The sequence below is a fragment of the Ixodes scapularis genome, unplaced genomic scaffold (genome assembly GCF_016920785.2).
Source record: "Ixodes scapularis isolate PalLabHiFi unplaced genomic scaffold, ASM1692078v2 PGA_scaffold12__126_contigs__length_90152505, whole genome shotgun sequence".
Taxonomy (NCBI): domain Eukaryota; kingdom Metazoa; phylum Arthropoda; class Arachnida; order Ixodida; family Ixodidae; genus Ixodes; species Ixodes scapularis.
Window position 1 is genome coordinate 11926287 of NW_024609838.1, and position 21142 is coordinate 11947428.

The window sequence follows — 21142 nt, forward strand, 5'->3', positions numbered from 1 at the left end:
CGTCCACTGCATTCCTCATGAAATGTGATTCCACATATGATGGTTTGATTGATAGGTCAAAATACAAGTGCAAATTTTTACAGAGCAGATTGTGTTCGGAGCTAAAAGCTCTTGGGCCAGTTTGTAGCTTTGGATGGTCGAGCAAATTGGAGTGGAATATCCTCAAGCAAAACTCTCGTAACTGAAAAAAAAAGAGGGTGCTGCGTTTTTAGAGAAATTTGAAGATTAATGCAACCAAAGAACTCTGAGTGTTTTACAAAAGCTGATATTAAAGCAGAACAGAAGCTGATATTCTAAAACAGGCTTTTCCGAACCTTGACCTGCTGGCTGGGTCCGGCCTGTGGAGGCATTCTGGCCAGCCCACGAATTGTGGTGGTCTTTCCAGTGACGCCCGGCCCGTGGCCCGCTGCTACCAATGCAAAAAATAAGCGCTCGTAAAAAAATTGGCGTTGCGACACATACTTGAAGCTCTAACGAACATATCAGAAAGAAAGAGAAAACTGTAGTGCTGTGCAAATATTCTAATCTTCGAAACAGACATTTAGAATAATACACTATTCAAAATTCCCCTTTCAAATGAATTCTGATATTCATATTTTTCAAAGTGTTGACCGCGTCGAGCTTAGCCAGTTGAGCGTGCTTCTTGCCAAGCACCGGTCTACTGCAAAGAAGCAACACCCGCGGAGCATGCTTCCGCGGGTGTTGCTCCTCCGCAGTGCATTGGTGCACGGCAAGAAGCACATTCTTCACAGGTGTTGCTCTTCCACAGTACACTGGTGCTCGGTAAGAAGCGCGCTCGAGGGGGCTAGCCCGCCGCAATCAACACTTCGAAAAGTACCAATATTGTAATCCCTTCTTAAGAGGAAAGCCCACTTTCAAAGCAGGAGAGTGCATGTGCGCACGTGGTCTATGAAAAAAAGAATAAAGGAAACTTTGTGAATGTTGAAATCTACACTACAGTAAAATTCTTAAAATTAAACTGTGGCTTTTAGGCAAGAGTATATGTTAGGCAGAGATGTCCTGACAACCTACGTTCATCATTCATGATTGTCTTTATTTTCTCAAATTCTAAATTTAATGAAGGATATTTGCAAGTTGCAAGAAGATTTATAAATCCCCTCAATTAGATATAGCTGGGCATCTCTATAGATTTAATTTAATGTCAAATGAATTGTTTACTTGCCATTCTTATGTAGACAGTGTGCTTTCTGAGGTCATAGTTCATCAATATAGCTAGATTAAAATGAACTTAGCTTAGATATGGAGAAGTGGGAAGCTTAGAAACAGCTTTTATGAATTCAGGTGGGTTTTTGTTTAGGCAGGGCACAGTAGTGAAAAGCTTGGAGAAACTATTCAATATTCGATTAGAAAATGTTCGGCCTAGATCACTGTTTGCTTCGAATTTGCTTTGAACTCGAAATCCAGTATTCGCAAAGGTCTAGAAAACTGCATCAAAACGCGGATTCTCTTGCCATATTTATTGCACATTGTTATCACCAGAATTACTATTCATAGTTCCCTCCTTCATATCTGCCTATTAACTATGACAAAACTCTTTTGCGTTCTCGTGCATATTGTCCATAGTGATTTGAAATGACCTACCGTTTTCATTTGTCTTTTGCCCTATGTAAATATGCCAAAGTTCCTATGCTCTTTGATTTGTGTCCAGTGAGTTTTCAGGGTCACAATTATTTTGTAATATCATAAATAGTAAAATATTGCACTTGAAATGGGGCATATATGTCCACCGCACCTTCTTCTTCAATTTTTGCTCTAGTTTAAAATTTTGTATTTAAAGGCTTATCTAGGCTTGTTTATTTACTGTCGAGACCGGTTATAACGAAGTTGGTTATAACAAAATAGCGACTACAGCAAAGCGATCACGATTTCCCATTCCCTTTTGAACATCATTATAACCGAATTCAGTTATAACGAAATAGCGGATATGGCGAAGTCATTTCTGATTCCCGTTGACTTTGTTATAACCGACCTCGACAGTAGTATTTTCTCATTGATATTGTCTTATCAAATTTTTGGCCCTCGAGATTGAAACAGGTCCCTAAACCGGCCTCCTAGCCTAAACGTTAGAAGACCCCGGCTCTAGAAGCATCCTCTGAATTTCCCAGAAAATAACTTCGAAAACATGGATCTCGGGCTTTTGACAGTTTTTTTGTGCCTGTTTGGGAAAGCCTAATCTGATATTCTGCACACTCACGTGCTGGAACTCTGTCAGTTACAAGTTTTTAGTGCTTTATAAGCACGACAAATTATTCACCGTCAAGCTATCTTTTAACCATGCAGTCTGAGCACTACGTACTAGTATTCGTCAGTTCCGATGCTAAGTGGGCCATAATGTTTGCAGACCAGCGACAAGTACATCATAGACCAGGACCAGTTTGGAAAGAAGATCCTGCGCGTCCAGGACTGCACCCTCGAAGACACGGGGGTCTACGAGTGTAGGATCAGCAGCGAGGAGAAAACAAGCACCAAAGTGACCATCACAGGTGACGCCCAGTTTCCCCTCACCCCTCCCCGGCGTGGGACGCATTGCACTTTAAGTACCTCGTACGCGGAGACAGTCGCTTGTGTCTCGGTAGTCACGGTATGGAAAACGAAATTGGCTTCGTCCGAATGGGGATCTGAATGAGTACTACCTCGTCGGTATTTTAGCAGCCACCTGCCGTAGCAGGCTTTACTCTGCACACGTGATCTGGTCACGAAAGGATGCTGTAGTTACGACAGAATTAGAAAGGCAGGACGTGTCTTCCGAACGCCGGGCCTCCAGCCAACGCTCGAGATGCATCAATGCAACATAGAATAGAGCCAGACGCTCTAAATATATTTATTTATGGATCTGTCAGGCCTTTTGGCCTGCAGTGTGTTTAAATAAACAAATAAAAATACTCTTCTTTTGCGAGCTGCTGTTTCTTTTATTGGCCCAGTTTTCTCTCCCTCGTAACCTCCGGTTTTCTTGTGGTCTGTTTCAATTTGTGACAGAGCAAAAGTTCCAGTTCATGAAGGGGCTGAAGAGCTTCAAGATCAACGAAGACGAAGCAGTGACCCTTGAGTGCGAAGTCGACGAATGGGAGGCTAAGGTGCAGTGGTTCTTGGACGGAAAAGAGCTCAAGAGCGACAAGCAGTGAGTATTTCTTAAGTTGTCATTAACATAAAAATTAGTTCAAAACATTCATTGACATGGTGTGTCCAGTGCACGACACTGTTAACGCAAATACGGTGTTGGCACCTTCTGAGCTTTACTCAGACAGAGTGTTGATTGGCACCAAACCGCTTAGATTACCGCCCTGAGTGAGGACTTTCTGTCGCATGAGTAATTTTTGTGGCAGCTGTTTAGTTTAAAAAAAAGTATAGTAAAAGTTGACGATTCCTTGTTTGCGCTAACAGTGTCACACAGTGTAGTCACACCTGTTGCTGTTGTCGTCCACATTCTCTCGGTGTGTAAGTTAGCAGTCAGGCACTTATACTGTCTGTCTGGTCAGTATGACTGGGACGTGAGGTGCCAAATGCTATGTTGCAAGGTATGAAGCTGGGTCAGTTGGTGATATGTAATGACTACAGGTCCGGCAAAATGACCGACACGCTCTGCTTTCTTAATCCTTATATTTTGGTGCTGCCGCTTTGTCCAGCGTCACAGAACCAATTGACTGCTTCTGGCATCGCCTCACAAAAAACGCATTCTTTACAACAAACCATTGCTTTCCCTCTCGTGTGGCAAGTTTGCAACATAAGAGCTTTCTTTTTTTATTATTTTGTTCACAATTTGCGAATGGAACATTTCTTGCAGCCGAGAGATCTTGTCCGAAGGCCGTAAACGTCGCGTCGTCATCAAGAAGGCCAAGATCACGGACGAGGGCCAGTACACGTGCAAGACGAACGCCGACGATACGATGGGAGAACTCCTTGTTGAGCGTGAGTCTTGAGCCCTTAATTCTTTCGCTTCCATCGTTTCGTGACCTCATTCAACAAGTTGACCTGTCTGTACAGCGGCCAACAAGTTCCAGAAGAAACTGAAGGACGTCACTGCTTTGGAACGTGAGCAGGCCATCTTGGAGGTTGAACTGCTCGACAGGCATGCTCCTCTGAAGTGGTTCAAGAACGGAGAAGAGGTCAAGGCATCTGACAGGTACGTCAGCCGCACTTTCTGTTTTGCTCGACAGGTTCTAGTATTTCCATTCCACTCTTCTCAACTGCGAGCAGCAGTCTCAAAGGCCCACATTTTGCGGCTCTGACGCATAGTTCGGCTACCTTTCAGGATGACCAAAATTAGGTAGCCACTACCATAACTGATGTCTCTAGTATAACTCATTCGCTCCATTTGCCATTTCTTTTTCGTCACCAGGATCAGCATCAAGATGCTTGACGACGGACGTCACCAGCTGATCATCAATAAATGCGAACTTGACGACACCGGTGACTATCACATCGAGTGCAAGGACCTCAAGTGCGCTTGTAAGCTGACCATCAACGAGGGTAAGTGTGCTCGAGACACTCAACGACATGTGACGCATTCTTTTATGGCAACCTTTCTAAACGGATTCGGACTTCCATGCAAAGAGCAGGTCATCTGCTTGCACAGGGATTGCAGTGATGTCAGAACAACGGTGACTTTTGATTGGCTTTGATTGGAAGCATAGTGGGTAGACCTCAATGCTAGATGCCTCGAGGTCTACCCACTATTTATTTTCAACGAGCCAATAAGAGCTCGGCGTTCTGACGCCATCGCAACCCCCAAGCAAGAAGCAGACGAGCTTGCACTCCACATTACATTTCTTCCGCACTTCTAAAAAACCGAGTGTTGTTTGCGGGTTTCTTGGTTTGTTTATGGTGTGTCTTTAATGCCTGTTTGTTGGACGTTAGATAGAAAAATAAAGGCCGATGCTTTATTGTCACGTCTCATTTCAGCCGAGAAAGCCCCAGTGATCAAACTTGACAAGACAGACTACACAAGTGACACTGGAAAACCGCTCACCATTGAAATCCCATACAGCGGTAAGAAACATTAATTTTTATTTCCTCCCGTCATCGTTTAATTTCCAAGTTATTTTTAAGCATGTCAGAATTGGGCCTGATATTTATTTGATAGATACATATGCTGAACTTGCAAAAAAGTGAATATGTTATATTATGTTAAACAAATAAGTTAATCAATTTCCATTATCATCTCAATACCTTAAATCATGTCATGTTGCACGAATAACTTAGTTGCATTATAACATTATCATAAATAGCCGCATCATATTATGTTATGTTAGTAGCTTGTCATATGTGTTATAAATAAATCATTATGATTATATCGCACTTAACTTAATAATATTGCATTATCATACGTAAATGCCTTAAAGGGGCACTAAAGATGCTTCTGCAATTGTCTGTTCTTGGTCATAGCTGAACTGATTCTGCGGGCCCTAAGCATCTTAAAAATTTAAAAATTGCAATCATGCGACGCCAGTTCCCCTATCAAAAATTAGATGAAAGGTTGGGACGCACCCCTTTCATCGCGTTTTTAATAGGGAAATTGGCATTGTGTTACTGTACTTTTTAGACTTTTAGAATGCCTAGGGCCTGAGAATCAACTATGACCAATAACAGACAATCGAAGAATCGTTTTAAGTGCCCCTTTCAGGAGAGACGCTGGAAATTTTTATCCAGTTTATATCAAATTCTTATATCTACTATAATTTTTCATGCTAAGCACGAACATAAGATCTTTGTTTTTCTATTTATTAAAAAAACAAAAACATTTAACAATAGTTTCTGGCCATCTTTTTTACCATATCCTCATAAAGAAATTTTGCACGAAGGATGTTCGCATGTTATACAAACATTAGAGAGTGCAACCAAACTATTCTTATAATTTTAGTATCATTTTCTCAAACATTTAGATTTTGAGAAATTATGAATTGACATTTTTTGCTGATAATTAGAAATAAGTTATGAAAGTCCTTGGACCATTTAAAATTTTATAAAGTTAACATTTTTTAGAAATATTAGTCTTGTTGTACTCTTTGATTTATACACCAACTCATCTCTGTGACGTCACGGCGCGGTGGTGGCGCGTCGGTCGCACTTCCGGTCTGGGGCTGTGGGCAGAAGTCCCCATGCCAGACGTGTATTCCTGCGTTGTTTTGAAGGGAACCAGACAAAAAAATGCCTTCTTGTCAAAACACCGGGACTGGGGCCGTACCAGAAGAGTCGAGAAAGGTTTGAAGGTCAGTTTTCACGTGCTCGGTTCGTCCGAGAATCTGAACATGTGCTGTGAAAAGGGAAAAGCAGACGCCGTCGGACAACGATAGCGTGGGCGGGAAGCACTTTGGGTTGAATTCACGGATACTTGTGGTCATCAGATTTATTTGTTTTGTTCAACATGAACGACAGAAAACCATCAAGTTGTGCGGACCACCTGCGGACTACGTTCAGTGCGTCTTCAAGTTCAAACGGCCGCTTGATTGTTCGAATTGTCGTCTGCTCTTTCAAACGTTTCTGCTTGTCGTCTGCTCTCTTAGACGACGCCGGTCCGTAGACCAAATGTTGGCCCGGTAGTTGCGATAAGAAATGAGTGCAGGCCTCAAAAGACATACATTTGAAGGTTGGTAAGCAGGCTGGATGTAAACAGTAAATACAAGGAGATGTTGGTCATTGTTACCAGTGACCAACACCGACTTGTTGTTATGCCTAATTCAGTTGGTCCGATTCTGCTTGCGATTTTCAGTATCGTCGTCGACCAACTCAGCTACGGTTCACGCTTTTGCAGCACGAGCGGCGTCGCGACTGAGAATTCTGAGCGAAATCTCATCATGCGAATCAGGCTTTAGCGTACGTTCTGCGGCGTCCACGCGGAATGAATCGCCGCATGTCAGATTATTCACGCGAAGTTTTTGCGGTGTAACGAGCCTCGCTAATTTTGCTGACGCTGCTCAAGTAGTCAGACATCGTTAGGAGGACGTAGAATCACCAGTTCCAACGCGAAAAAGAGCGCGGGGACTCGCACCGGCGCCGACAACATCGCATTTCAATGGTTTGTTTATGGGCGACGGCGAGCTTTTTGCCCACACCCCCATCGCGCATGCGCGGCGCCGGTGGCGTCCGCTAGGGGCGCTCCGGGCGCTCCGGTTTGTTTGTAAACATGAGTTGGTGTATAAGGTATCCAACCCCGAAAAAGTATTCAGATAGAAATTCTGGATTCAAAGATACCATGGTCAAAACTTTGTGTCGTGACGAAAAAAGGAATTCCGAGAAAAGAAGAAAAGCTTTTCAAGACATGCTCGTAAACAGCCTAAATAGGAAACTTTGAATCGACCTAAGTATATAGACGTGCACTTCCTGGGTGAAGTAATTAGAAATTATGTTTTTCTGACTTACAGACTAAGAAAATAGAAAAGAATATACTTTTGCAATTTTCACTTTTCAAGACCAGGGTTTCCACTTAATCGTATGTAGTTATAGGAATAACTCAATTACATTTGTCTGCAATTAGCAAGTTTCTTCATTTTGCATTGCAGTATTCTAACAATCAGACTTTTCTTTTCTCAAGAAGCTACTTTCGCCAGAAAAAGGCTTCTTTTAAACGAAAGATAGGGCAGCTCAGAACCTCACCTGCCACTTACGGCATTTCTCCAAAGTGTCGGGCGTGCGGACGTCGGACGTGGTGGGGAAGCTGCTGCGCAATGGCCAGCCCGTGCCCACCAAGGACGTGGAGGTGGTCGTCAAGAACGACATGGTGCTCGTCACGTTCCGCAAGCCCGTGCGCGAGTCAAGCGGCCCGTACGAGTTTGCCCTGAGCAACTCGCAGGGGGAGGCCAAGCTGCCGCTCAACATCAACATCCTCGGTGAGCACTTCCCCCCCGTCAGGACCAACGAGGGGTCGGTTGCCTCTCTGGCTCGGAGGCGAAGCGCCGGCCTACGGTTCTTCGGGCGGCACGTTCGATACCCGGACGGGTTAACCGAGCTCTCAATTGCATGTTAAAACGTCCCCGGGTGTTTGAAATTAGTCTGCAGCCCACAACGTGCCTCTACGACAACGAATTTCGAGCGAGGCTTCTTTGTGACACACTTCTGCTTGTAACAAAGCCCACTTATAGCAAACTTCTGATCTGATGTAGCAAACACATCTGTTTCAGAGCTGCTTATGAGTGCATTGCACAATAGCTCCACCTGTGACACTCTTCTGTTATGGCAGATTTCAAGCGAGGCTTGTTGCACGTAAATGCTAGCTATAGACTTCTGTTATGATTGGCATGTTTGTATAATACTTCGAAGTCTATTATAAGTGGGTGCATCGTAACGAAGTTGAGACTAAACACTATCGACCCAGTGATCACTAGTGCACCAAGTTACTAACTCGGTGCAGAAAGCGGCCCAACATCGTTTCAGGAGTCGGGTCAAGATCCCGCGAAGTGCTTGCAGAGCCTGCATGACTTTTCTGTAGGTGGGTAGCAGACGAAATATTGAGTAGGCCCAATGGCCTCCATTTCTTTGGCCATGCAGCAGTTCAGGAGTACAACACAATACTTTGGGAGCAGTGCATTTTGGTCCTTGCATAATGGTTTGTCTGGCAGTAATGATGCACCAATTGTTAAACACTTGTTTACAACTCTCAAAAGTGACACTTAAAAAAGCATAGAACAAATTTTTTTTGGCTTTGTTACATTAAAAAAAATAAAGTGTGATGTTATTAAGCAAGAAGTACTGGCTTTCCACAACAATTTTTAAATTGCTAAGCAAATTTTAATTTCCATATTTTTCTGGTGCATTATGCCTAATGATTTATTTATTTATTTGTTTATTTATTTTACCCTCAGGGCTGCAGGCATTACAGAGGGGAGTGGCGAGAGAACAAACAAAATAACAGTGTAAAATACAAAATGGTTAAATAATGGGGAATACTTTGCTTGGAATTGCTTGGAACATTTTAACAAAAAAGTACACAATCAACAATCAATGTAAGTGATGCAGGTAGATGATTCTATTCATTTGCAACTCTAGGAATAAATTATGCAAGATATTTGTTATAATGGAAAAATAGAGTTCCTACTTTGTGACGGTGATCCAGGCATGCAGGAACAATTCGTAGAGACCGCCGTGGTAAAGACAGCACCAGCTGGATTTGCATCTATGCACCAATTGGTGTGGCAGTAGAATGTCGAGCTCCCAATCAAGGGTTCGTGGTTTCGATTCCAGTTGGGTAACAATTAGTTTTCTTTTTTCTTTTATACCCATCACTCGTTTGTACACATTGCCCTCTGTAGTGTGTGCCACTCATTTCGTAATGCTTTCCATAGCTTTTCCTCACACTTTCTTCAGTAATCTCGGCGCTTAAACACAATCTATGTTTTATAAAAAACGAGAGCTGCCCTCTTCAAAATGGTTGCCGGAGAGATCAGCCTCAAACCCCCATACATCCAATCAATAGTGTGACGCTCCGACATTGCAGACGTGCCCCAGCCGCCCGAAGGCCCACTGGAGATCACGGACGTGTTCAAGGACCGCTGCAAGCTCAAGTGGAAGCCCCCCAAGGACACGGGCGGCGTTCCGCTCCAGCACTACGTCGTGGAGCGGCAGGACCTGGGGGTTCGGGGCGGCTGGACCGAGGTCCTCACCACGGAAGACACCAAGGCTGACATCACGGACCTAGTGGCCAAGAAGGAGTACAAGTTCCGGGTGCGCGCCGTCAACAAGAAGGGCGCCTCGGAGCCGCTCACCGCCGACAAGACCACGTTGGCCAAGGATCCCTACGGTGAGTTCGTTGATCCGACTTCGTGGCTGCGTGGTGGTTTCTACCATGCGTGTAACCTCTGCAATCACTGCAAGCCTCTAAAGCCTAATACCTCTGTCATTCGGGCACCTTGTGTTACTGAGCCGCTTCTGTTACTGAGGCGCCCTTGTCACTTGGGCACCTCTTGAAGTAGTAAGACAGGGTCATCTAGCATTGACGAAGCAGGTTTGTTCCTTGGACATGTATGGACACCGCTCTGACTCACAAACAGTGTCACCGTCAGGAGGATAGCAGCAGGATGGAGTCTCATTTGTGAAGCCTTCGGTGGAGCTTTTTACCTTCGACAGTTCTTTGGCATCTCCTGAGTCTCGAGCATGCAGGCGCAGTCAAAGTATGACGGATGGCAGCAAGCTCGCTCTGGGGCAACACAGTGATGTCTCGTTAATATGGACCCCTCCGTCCCCCAAAAAATCGTCCATGATGTGAGTTGTCCATTATAACAAGGCAAAAATTTGTGAACTTATCCGATTCGTCCCCAAAAGCTCTGTCATTACAGTAGCGAGGTATTCATATTAATGGGGTTGGTATTAACGAGACATTACTGTACTACCCAGAAGACAAGGCCTGGTTATGACGTCGTCGACAGTGAAACCGGACACGTCCCGGGCGGCAAACACGCTGAAGCCGAACAAGAGTCGCCGCAAAGATGCAGACATGTCTGTCTTGGCATCGCCGCCTGCTGGTGTCGCGCTCTTTGCCAGATGCGCCGGTGGCGGTGCCGACGCAAGCTAGGTGGCGCTGCGTAGATTCACTAGTGATGACGTTTGGGGCAGAAAGGCGCAGGTTTTCCTTGTCTTCTAGGTGGTGTTGGCTATGTTGTGTTGGCGGGGCGTCGGAAAGAAATGCCCTGCCAATCTCTCCTCTATGGCAATCATTATCAGCGTCCGTTCAGAGAGGTTTTGTTGTGAGCACCTGCCACCATCGTCCCTGAGCAATGCGTCTGTGTGCTTCTGTTCCACAGACGAGCCGTCGAAACCGGGCAACGTCGAGATTGTGGACTGGGATGCCGACAGGGTCGACCTCAAGTGGCAGAAGCCCGAGAAAGACGGAGGTGCGCCCATCGAAGGCTACGTCATTGAGTACAAGGACAAGTTCTCAAGAGACTGGGTCGAAGGAGCCGTAAGTCTTGCATATGCCGTCATCTTATACCCATCTGCCCCCAACACTGAAGTCGCCCCAAATTGTCATTGTTTAATTGCCTAAATAAAACTTGCATGTCACAAAAAAAAAAAAAAAAATCCGTTTAGGTAGGAACGTTTTTGAGGGCAATATTAACGTTGCAAGACTCATTTTGAGCTAGGGGTGATTCTGTAAGATGTTTCTATTTCGAGGCATTGACCTTGTCTAGACTTGCGACGTAAATATTGGTTCCCAGGTTCCAGGGAACTTGTTTCTTTGGAATCTGTGTTCTTAAGGCTTGTTCAACACACTTGCAACCCCTTAAAACTGAGTGCCTTGAAACCTCTTAAAATTTCTTACGACGAGAGGCAAACGGCACCACCCGACGGGTAGCCGTGGAACACTGGGCGGTCCTGTGTATTTTCAATCTCTTTCGCCCATCATTCTTTTTTTTCTTGGCTTAAAAAACTTTTGTCTGTTGTAAACTAAAATTTCTCATAAGTTGCACATACATTTGACCTCGCAAATACTGCCTAATCTTTGCTCGAGTGAAATGCATTTCCAGGGTCACAGCATAGATAGCGTCAGCACATCAGTGTGTTCTCCTGTCGTAAGGGTTTTTAAGAGGTCTCAAGGCGCTCGGTTCCAAGGAGTCGCAAGTGTGTGAATGGGCCCTTAGGGAGCTGGCATTTTTAAGTGTTCACTGTACACATCTTTGGTTTGTGACAGGGCACCCACTCTCAATGAACCCACAGCACGTGAAGTTAAATCACTTAAAAAAAGTAAACTGTTTCTGTGCTCATCCCAATTCTTGGTTTCCTGCAGAGAGTTCCTGCTGACAAGACGGAGGGCAGGGTACCGGACCTGAAAGAGGGCATGCAGTACGAATTCCGCGTCCGAGCCCTCAACAAAGCCGGCCTGGGCGAACCCAGTGATCCTACCAAGCCCCTCATTGTCAAGGCCAGATTTGGTAAGCTCGTGTGTAGGCTAACTTGTCCTAGATCGCTCTGGTAGGCTTGCAATTGTGACGTTACAGTGAAACCTACTGTCATAAAACTACCTTGCCTTATAAGACGTGTTAAAAATGCACTAGACATGGTTCCTTCCATCGGACCGACTTGTATGCCTAAAAACATTGTTATACTTTTTGTGGTTAAGATCAGGAGTTGTTTTTTTTTTCTTTTGGGGGGAGCTATTGCTGCATTACAATGTTGCAATCATTCTCATTAGAATTCAGTTAAAATTACCGTATTGATTTTAAGATATAGTTGAACATACACTGCTGCATCTTGGGAAACTGTAACAGGATGTACCCAAAAAAGAAGAATTTTTTTTTTTTTTTACTTTTCTAAGTGATGCTTATACATTTAAATCTCAATTTAACGAAACCCGATTTTACGAATTTCCAGATTTAACGAATAAATTCGGATTCCCCGCACAGCCTATGTGCGAGGTCTCCCTTCCTCGATTTAACAAAATAATTAGTGGGTCCTGGTGACTTCGTTAAATCGAGGTTCAACTGTATTTGAACCACATTTTCACTTATATAATACTTTTTTCCTGTAAGCGTTTTAGGGTACTCTTAGAGCTTAGGGAGGGGGGGGCGTGGAGGGGGGGTGCATAGAATTATGTTAACGTGGGGACATTTCGGGTAGGGTCCAGTGCACGTCCACTGTACATTCTGCTCCTGATATAAGTTTGGGCCTGATCCGCTTTACCAAGTTAATAACATTGTCACACATCAAAACGAGGCAGTAGTGAGTGACGCTGGCACGAATTTCTCTCTCAACAGTCAAGCCATTCATTATCGGCGACGGCCTGAAAAACATGACCATCAAGCGTGGTGCCACAATCAAGTACGAGGTTGAGTTCAAGGGCGAACCACCACCGGAAGTCGTCTGGGAGCGCAACAGCCAGCAACTGAAGCCCAATGACAAGTAGGTGGCCAACAGCCACGTTCCAAAGTACTCCAAATCTAATCGAAGTGTTTCATTCAGACGACACAGGAGAATGATGGTTGTCAGAGTAAAAAGGCAGGGCTTTAGTAATTCTTCACCCCCTTACCCGTAGACAGTAGCTTGTGAAAAACAGAATGCAACGCTAATAAGAAGTAATATTTTCCAGCAGAAGGATAAACAGCAAACACAGAAGGTAAAGAAAATGATGCCCATGGCGATGCTATTGAGGGGGCCCCTCTCGAATGATTAATCATTTTAAAAAGTTGGTCGTTGTTTAACGCAGCAATTGATTATCCAGTAGATTAGCCAATCGGTTGCCTCATTTTAACTGTTCATAAGCTGGCATACTTTGCCGGCTGCTGCAAACAAGCTGGTTATTTCTTTAGAAACACAGCGACTGAACTCTTTCAGGACCACGATCGAAGTCACGGAGAAGTCTACCGTCCTTGTGGTCAAGAACGCCCTGCGAGCTGACAGTGGACGTTACACGATCAAACTCACCAACAGCAGTGGCTCAGTGTTTTCTGAAGCGGACGTCGTCGTCCTGGGTCAGTTGGTTTTATTGACGTCAAGTTTTCTTTCTGAAGTTGGGCTTATGTATCTCAATGCAGCACGCCTTGCTTACTCCTTTATAAATGACTTAGTTCTAGCATTGTGCAAATATTCAAATTTTTTAATGGTAGTTTAGAATACTACATTACTCAATATTTGCATTGAGGTGAACTGCGATATTCATAATCTTCGAAGTGTTGATCTTCCAATCGCAGGAGATTGCTTCAGCAGCATTATGAAAGGGCTGATTTTGATTTGAATATAGCGGAAAACATTTTTAACGGGCCGGCTGACAAATTTTTTTGTTACTTGAGACCCCATGGCCAGTAAGAATGCTGCTGTAATTTGAAGCGTAAAGGATTGCAAGAATACAGATGCAGAAAGAGGGTGCAGAGATTTAGCTTTTTGGGATCTTGTATGTCTTAGAATGTGTCAGTGACAGCTCCTGGGGCAAGGAACGTTGGTATCTTGGGGTTTACCAGTCACCATAAAAGATAGAGAATTGCTGAGAACAGGACTCTGTGCCTTCTTAAAAGGGCACACATTGAAGCGTCTACCTTAAACTATTTGCAGTAAATATTATTTGCCAATCAAATATCTCCTTTGGGTGGCCTACACTTGCTTAAGGCATCTGAGAAGAACCTGTCATTTATCAATATTATCAAAGGCACTAGGTGTAGACGTTCGCTATATCCACAAAAACTAAGAATGTGCATTATGATGAATGCTAGGAGTTGCAACAACTTCATGTATCTGCCCACTATAATGTTCACGAAAGACCCAGAACGTAGAAACTAAAAGGTGTTACTTGGGTTGTCGGTGTGAGTGACCAAACTTGACAAACTGCTTCACTTTCCAGACAAACCATCGATGCCCGGTGGACCGTTGAAGCCAGAGGAGGTCCGCGCGGACCACGTAGACCTCTCGTGGAAGAAGCCTCCGGACACCGGGGGTCACGACCTCAAGGGCTACGTCCTGGAGAAGATGGACATGGATACGGGACGCTGGGTGCCGGCCGGGGAGGTCGGTCCCAACGAGACCAAGGCCCGCGTGGACGGGCTCACCAAGGGCAAGAAGTACAAGTTCAGGGTCAAGGCAGTCAACAAGGAGGGAGAGTCCGAGCCCCTCGAAACCGGGGATGAGATCGTTGCAAAGAACCCCTACGGTGAGTTGGCCCCGTCTCGGCATGCACCCAGCGCAGACTTTATACCGATTTCAAGCTTCCAAATGCAGGTTTGGCTTTTGTGTTAAACGCGGGATGGGTTTAAAGCCTGGGATTCCCGATAAAAATGTGGCACGGCGTCACAAAAGACTGTGGCGAAAAACTGTCGCACACTCGCCAAATTTAGCGGTCTTACGTCCCGCTAGGTTTGGTTGATTATGCTGCGGAAATGAAGAGGTGGGTTAGGCCCTGCGACTCGTTCGGAGTGCGACATCTAAAACTTACAACGTCAGTGACATTGTTCACTCGCCGCAGACGAGCCGGGCAAGCCGTCCAAGCCGGAGATTGTGGACTACGACAACACCAAGGTGGACCTAAAGTGGGATAAGCCCGCCAGCGACGGCGGACGTCCCATTTTGCACTACATCGTAGAGAAGAAGGACAAGCTGAGCAGCGATTGGGTGGAGGCCCTCAAGACGGACGGCGACCAGTGCCAGGCCACGGTGGCAGACCTCAAGGAGAACTCAGTCATGCAGTTCAGGGTGCGTGCCGTCAACAAGGCCGGCGTCGGGGAGCCCAGCGAGCCGACGGAGAACCACATCGTCAAGCACCGCAACCGTGAGTGGTGCCGCCCTCTTATGCAGTGCAACTCTTTTTTTTTTTTTTGCTTTTGAATACAGTATAACCTTGTAGCAACAGATCCTGTTATAGCAGACATTTGGTATAACAGACCGATTTGAAGTTTGGTTGGTCTTCCTATCTATTAGGTATGCCACTGAGCCAACTTCTCTTACTACAGGCTCTGTTATAACATGCATTCGGATATAGCGGTATATTAAATAGTTTGTATTTACTTCACCGTCCCATTATGGTGGACTCTTCGATAGCAGTCATTATTACGGGCTTACGTGATTAACATGGCCAAGATCTTCATCACTATCAACCTCTGTTGTTATAACTAGTTAATACTGTAGTAGATAGGCAGAGGCCACATAAGCCAATAAGGTTTGAGTGTGGGACGTGGCAGGTGCCACTGTTCTTTACAAAGAAAATAACTCTAGAATTTGAAAAGGTAAGTATAAAAAAAAGGTGAAGGCTAGTTTGCACAACTTGAACGTTACAATAACTAGAATGAGGTGTACAAAAAACTCTGTTTTTATTGAATTAAAAAACTGAAATAGTGGGTTCAGTAACGTTTGTTGTTTGGCTTACATGAATGTGCAGCCCCACTACTCATGTAGCGCCAAACTTTGATTGATGCTTACCCTTTGGAAGTGCTGCTTATCTTACTTGAATCTATTGTTACAGTAATCTCATTTAAAAATATTTAAAGCCTACAAAACACCTACCGTAATATCCCGAGTCATCGCCCACCCCCCAACCGCCTGAAATTCGTTAAAAAAGTGGGGTGGGCCATGTCTCGGTGGGTGAGCACAAACACTTAAAAAAAACGGAAAAAACCGCCTATTTTTCTTTGCGTATCTAGCGCTGATGCACAAGAGATACATCAAACTCAAAACTCGATTTAGTTTCATTGTTCTATAGAAAAGAAATGCTCACGAAAGAATATTTTACTATAGCCAAGTCCGTTGCTTGCATACGCGCTAGAAACACCCCCGATCTGCATATAGCACGAACGTTTGTTCCGTGAAAGAATGTCACCATTATGTTCTCCTAGTTAGTAAAAAAAAAAAAAAGAAAGAAAAGTCTACAAGAAAACAGAGAAACCGACCAGGCACAACGAGCGAGGGAGCGAGCGAAACAAAGAAGCGACCAAGAGCAATGCCGGGAAAGCGGGAAAGCCGGCCGTCGCGTTGGCAAATACTTTGGCGTCGGGCCAAGTCGGGCGCCTTGTCAATTGCAAGCTCTTGTGCAACTTTCTTGTTTGGTGGGTACATACGTGCGTCCGTGCACGGCGGGCTATCAATGCACGGTTGGGACGCTCTGCAAACGTCTGTGTAGGACGTTCCAGCAAAGCTCTATTTACGCTTTGGCTTTGCCTAAAATATTGCACAACAGCGGTCGCGACGGGCGGGAAGAAGGAGCGGGTTCGCGGTGACCTTACTTCGGCAAAGACAGACTTTGACCTAACACTCCGCGGTTACCTTAACAAACTCTTATTTTGTTATCTCCATCGTTTTCTTTTCGCACGGATACACGACCACTTTGGGGTCGCTCACGGAGGAAATGCGTAAACAAAAAGAAGTGTCTTTCCCTCCTTCGTTTTACTTTGTCACGGACGTCCTCCAACTGTAAGGTCCGCGGCCGCGTCATTCGGGTAGGATGAGTGTTCGCGGATCCCAGAGTCCGCGCTGGGGTATTTGAAGGGGTGGGCGATGACTCGGTGTTTTTTCGGAAATCGATATTGGCCCAAAAAATGGGGTGGGCGATGGCTCGGGGATGGGCGATGACTCGGGATATTACGGTAAAACGATTACGGTACACACTTTGAACATTTTCCTCGCAGTTATTTTTAATAATGCTTTATGTGTCTTATTATTTTTCATGAAGCCTCTGTCATTGGACATAAATATTTTTTGGGGGCCAGAGCTGTTTACATTTGGAGTGTCGATTTTAATCTGTGAACAGTAAATTTAATTGACAACTCAGGCGTGCTTTTAGTTCACAGCAAAAGAATACTCCGAGACGGCCCATTCAAATCACTCCACACATTTTTTGGTGATGCCGTTCAATCTTTGGAGATCAAGTTATTGTGGGTAAACAGAACCCAGCCCTAAGACTAACTTGCATTGGCATCGTTATCGCATCATCAGATTTTAACGTGGTTTGGATTCTCGTCTCCGCCAACCTCTTTCCACGTCGTCGTGCACGTATTGGCCTCATGAGCGTTCCCCTGCCCTGCAATTTCAGTGAAGCCCCGCATCGACCGCACCAACCTGAAGAATGTGATCCTCAAGGTCGGGAGGTCTCACGTCTACGAGGTGGACATCATTGGCGAGCCCGCGCCCGAAGTCGTCTGGACGTTCGGCGAGGCGGCGACCAAGCTGGCCGACGACGAGAACACCAAGATAGAGAACAAGGAGTATCACTCTACTTTCAGCGTGCTCAAGGCTCTGCGCAAGCAGTCCGGGAAGTACACCATCACCGCCACCAATCGCAACGGCAAGGACAGCGTCTCCGTCGACGTCACCGTGCTGGGTAAGCGAGACGACGCTCTGTCCGTAATGAAAAAGAAATCTATGATTTGTTGAGAATTAATGTTTAAAATGAAAACGATGAGCACTGTGCCTGACCTTTAAGCACTGCTGAACCCTGTAATATGCCTCACTAACTGGGGCAGCTCTCTTACTTAGTCACCTTCCTAGGTCCTACACCTCCCTAGGTCGCAGACCTCCTTACATTGGGCACTTCCCTAGGTCTAGCATGTCCCAATGTCCTGCACCTTCTTAAGTTACACACTTCCCTAGGTACTACAACTCCCTGGGCTCTACATATTCCTAGCCCTTATGCCTTCCTAGGCCCTGCACGTCCCTTAGCCGGATGCTTCCCTCATTCCAGCACCTCCCCATGTCGAACAGCTTCCACACCCCTTCTTTATTTGGGTTCCTCCCTATTAAGTCCTGCATCTCCCCCAGTCCAGCTGCCTAGTGCAAACAAATGATACTTTTAATGCTATAGTCACTTGTAGAATGAGAACGGCAGAGCATCTCCACCGGCCTTCAGCCTCGTTTTGGCTGCTTGCGCATCCTCAAGGTCCATGTAATGCTGAATCTTTCTGGAAAGCTTGCATTGGAGGATGGACAAGTAAAGAACCTCCCTGCCCTTCTAGTCCTGCGAGTGATCATAGCAAAAGATTTCTTCGGTTCCGGTTGTCGAAAGCCACACCCGCTTGCCCTCCAGGCAAGCCGGCGAGGCCGGAGGGACCCCTGGAGGTGAAGGACGTGCACAAGGAGGGCTGCAAGCTCAAGTGGAACAAGCCTAAGGACGACGGGGGCTGCCCCCTGCACCACTACGAGGTGGAGAAGCTGGACAAGGAGACCGGGCGCTGGACCCGGGTGGGCAAGACGGACAAGCCCGAGATGGAGGTGACGGGGCTCACGCCGGGCAAGGAGTACCTCTTCCGGGTGGTGGCCGTCAACGACGAGGGCGAGTCGGAGCCCCTCGAGACCCTTCAGGGCACCGTCGCCAAGAACCCCTACGGTGAGAGGCGCTGGAACGGCCCCGCATTGGGTTTCTCTGCCGTGGGGCGGCGACGGCAGTAAGAAGGGGCCAGGGGCGGGTAAAGACGCAGTCGGAACGTCTGGCCGGGGGTGAAAAACAAAAACAAAACAAAGTGGTTCCCCAGTTAGCAGGCCTCAGCCACAGTAGAGGTCATATAGGGGAGTCACCACCTCTGTTCCGAGTCAAGACATGACTCAGTGTTACCGGCGTGTGATTTGTACATCCTGACTTTATATATGCTGGCGACATATACCGTATTTACTCGATTCTAAGCCGGCATCGATTCTAGGCCGACCCCGCAAAAACGGCAGGGCCCAAAAATAAAAAAAAAATTCTCGATTCTAGGCCGACCAAAAAGTATAGGAAAAACACCATAAATTAAACACAAAACGGAATTTATCTGCAATGTACAGCACTATTTCGGTCACGAATCCGACGGTATGCTCACGGTTAATGTCCGCATTTTTCCTGATCATTCGTCGTCCTCACTGGTATCTTTGTCACTGTCCACTTCCCACAACATCCGTACTGTCCAGGGCATTCGAGATGCAACACTTTCGGAACGACTTTACTACCAGTTCCGCCGGGATGTCATCCCATGCGGCCGCGATCCAGCTCGTGGTGCCTTCCCTTCCGCTGTCCTGAGAACGCCATTCTTGATGCCGCACATGCAAAGAGCTGACCACGCTGCTTTCTCCAGCGACGCACATTTTTTTCGTCCACGCCGAAGTCACGCTGGGCTTGCAGGTTGGACGAGTGTTCAGCAGCCAAGACAATCTTTCTCTTAAACGCGGAGTAGTGGCATCGACTGGTCGATGCCATAGCGTCGAGTAGAGACGAACGTTCCGTGCGTTCCGTGGTACACAGCTTATCTTCCCGAAGCGATGTAGACAAGATGGCGTCCCGCGGTCATGGCGGGGCCGGATCCTCGTATCTAGGCCGACCCCCGAGTTTCGGATTTAATTTTTTTGGAAAAACTATCGGCCTAGATTCGAGTAAATACGGTAGCTTCTTGAGGTCAAAAAGATGACTCAAACTTCAGTGTGACCACCGTAAGATCACGAACGAGTGTGCACCGACAAGAGACAACCCACACTCAAGAGATTGCCCGCCTAATATTTTAAGGGCTTTTTTGTTTATGGGGCCAGCTCATAGCACTGCCACGTCCATGGATAAGAGTGCAGTGTGGGGCACGCATCGTGGAGCGTGCAACCGGCGACCACTCTTGGAGTGGAGAGCTCTCTTGGTGTGCGCTTGATGGCTGCGAAATCGACTACATGTACCAGGAAGATTATTGCTTGCAGGCTTTGCATGCTACCAAAGCGCTGTAGGAGGAGTAAGGGACGCAGCTACAAAACGAGCGCCGGGCCCGGTCGTGACAGGAAGCCAGTAGCCATTACACGGCAGCCAACAAGCAGTTCTCGCACCAGTTCACATAAAATTCGTTTGGTGCGGTGCGTAATACATGCGACAGATTGTGGTTTTGGAACGGCGTGAGCAAAGCAGTCCCCTTTGGGAAATACCACACATTTGGAAACTCTTTGGGAAATGTTAGAAAAGCAGCCAGTTTTTTCCCTCGCATCTCTCCACCGTGGATGGGCCATCATTCGGGATGATGGCCCACCCGCGTAACCCAAAGTGACCAAACTTGCACTCAAACTGTCGTCTCTCTTGCATCGTCCGATCAGACGAGCCGACCAAGCCCGGCACGCCTGAGTTGGTGGACTGGGACAACACGAGCGTGGACCTCAAGTGGGAGCCACCCAAGAGCGACGGCGGCGCCCCCATCGAGAAGTACATTGTGGAGAAGAAGGACAAGCACGGCACGGAATGGGAAAAGGCGGCTGAAGTGCCTGGCGACAAGAAGGAAGCCAAGGTCACGGGCCTCAAGGAGAAGACCGAGTGCCAGTTCCGCGTGGTCGCCATCAACAAGGCCGGCCCCAGCGAGCCGAGCGACCCCACCGCGCCGCACGTGGTCAAGCACCGGAGGCGTGAGTGTTGGGCTCTTTCTCTCATTGTGTGTCGAGTGTTCATACTGGTGTGTCACTTGGGCTGATTGGGGTCCTTCTTAGAGTAGTATACCCTTACGTTATGTCTACCCTTTGATATAAGTACGAGCATAACGGAAGTAGTGGAGGTCTATCGCATCTGCAGGCCCTGTCCTATCCAATCCGAGCAACGCAATAAGGCAGGTGACAATGAATCATACAGGCGCCCTCTGGGGAGAGCTGTGACATAATTTGCTTTGTCTCTCTGGCTTACTCACAAAAGCCTCCACCCTCTGACATGTTATGCTAAAATGTAGTACTATAAAGTGAAGTAATGTTGAATGCAGAAGGCTTCTTGCCGTTGACGCTACGTGATCTATAAAGGTTTTGC

The 21142-nt window shown here is 46.4% G+C and overlaps 1 protein-coding gene across 1 annotated transcript in view; it reads left to right on the plus strand.

The window, feature by feature from the left end:
- The window catches only part of LOC115311742 (twitchin), a 224392-nt gene that overhangs the window by 94698 nt on the left and 108552 nt on the right, over positions 1–21142 (plus strand). Inside the window, exons 30-46 of the mRNA XM_042289324.1 lie at positions 2363–2504; positions 2998–3139; positions 3803–3927; positions 4003–4141; positions 4358–4488; positions 4921–5007; positions 7638–7844; positions 9449–9751; positions 10752–10909; positions 11735–11879; positions 12702–12846; positions 13279–13415; positions 14279–14584; positions 14897–15199; positions 17453–17740; positions 18443–18742; positions 20452–20754. Of these exons, the coding sequence (XP_042145258.1) occupies positions 2363–2504; positions 2998–3139; positions 3803–3927; positions 4003–4141; positions 4358–4488; positions 4921–5007; positions 7638–7844; positions 9449–9751; positions 10752–10909; positions 11735–11879; positions 12702–12846; positions 13279–13415; positions 14279–14584; positions 14897–15199; positions 17453–17740; positions 18443–18742; positions 20452–20754 (3361 nt within the window). The remainder of the gene's footprint in view (positions 1–2362; positions 2505–2997; positions 3140–3802; positions 3928–4002; positions 4142–4357; positions 4489–4920; positions 5008–7637; positions 7845–9448; positions 9752–10751; positions 10910–11734; positions 11880–12701; positions 12847–13278; positions 13416–14278; positions 14585–14896; positions 15200–17452; positions 17741–18442; positions 18743–20451; positions 20755–21142) is intronic.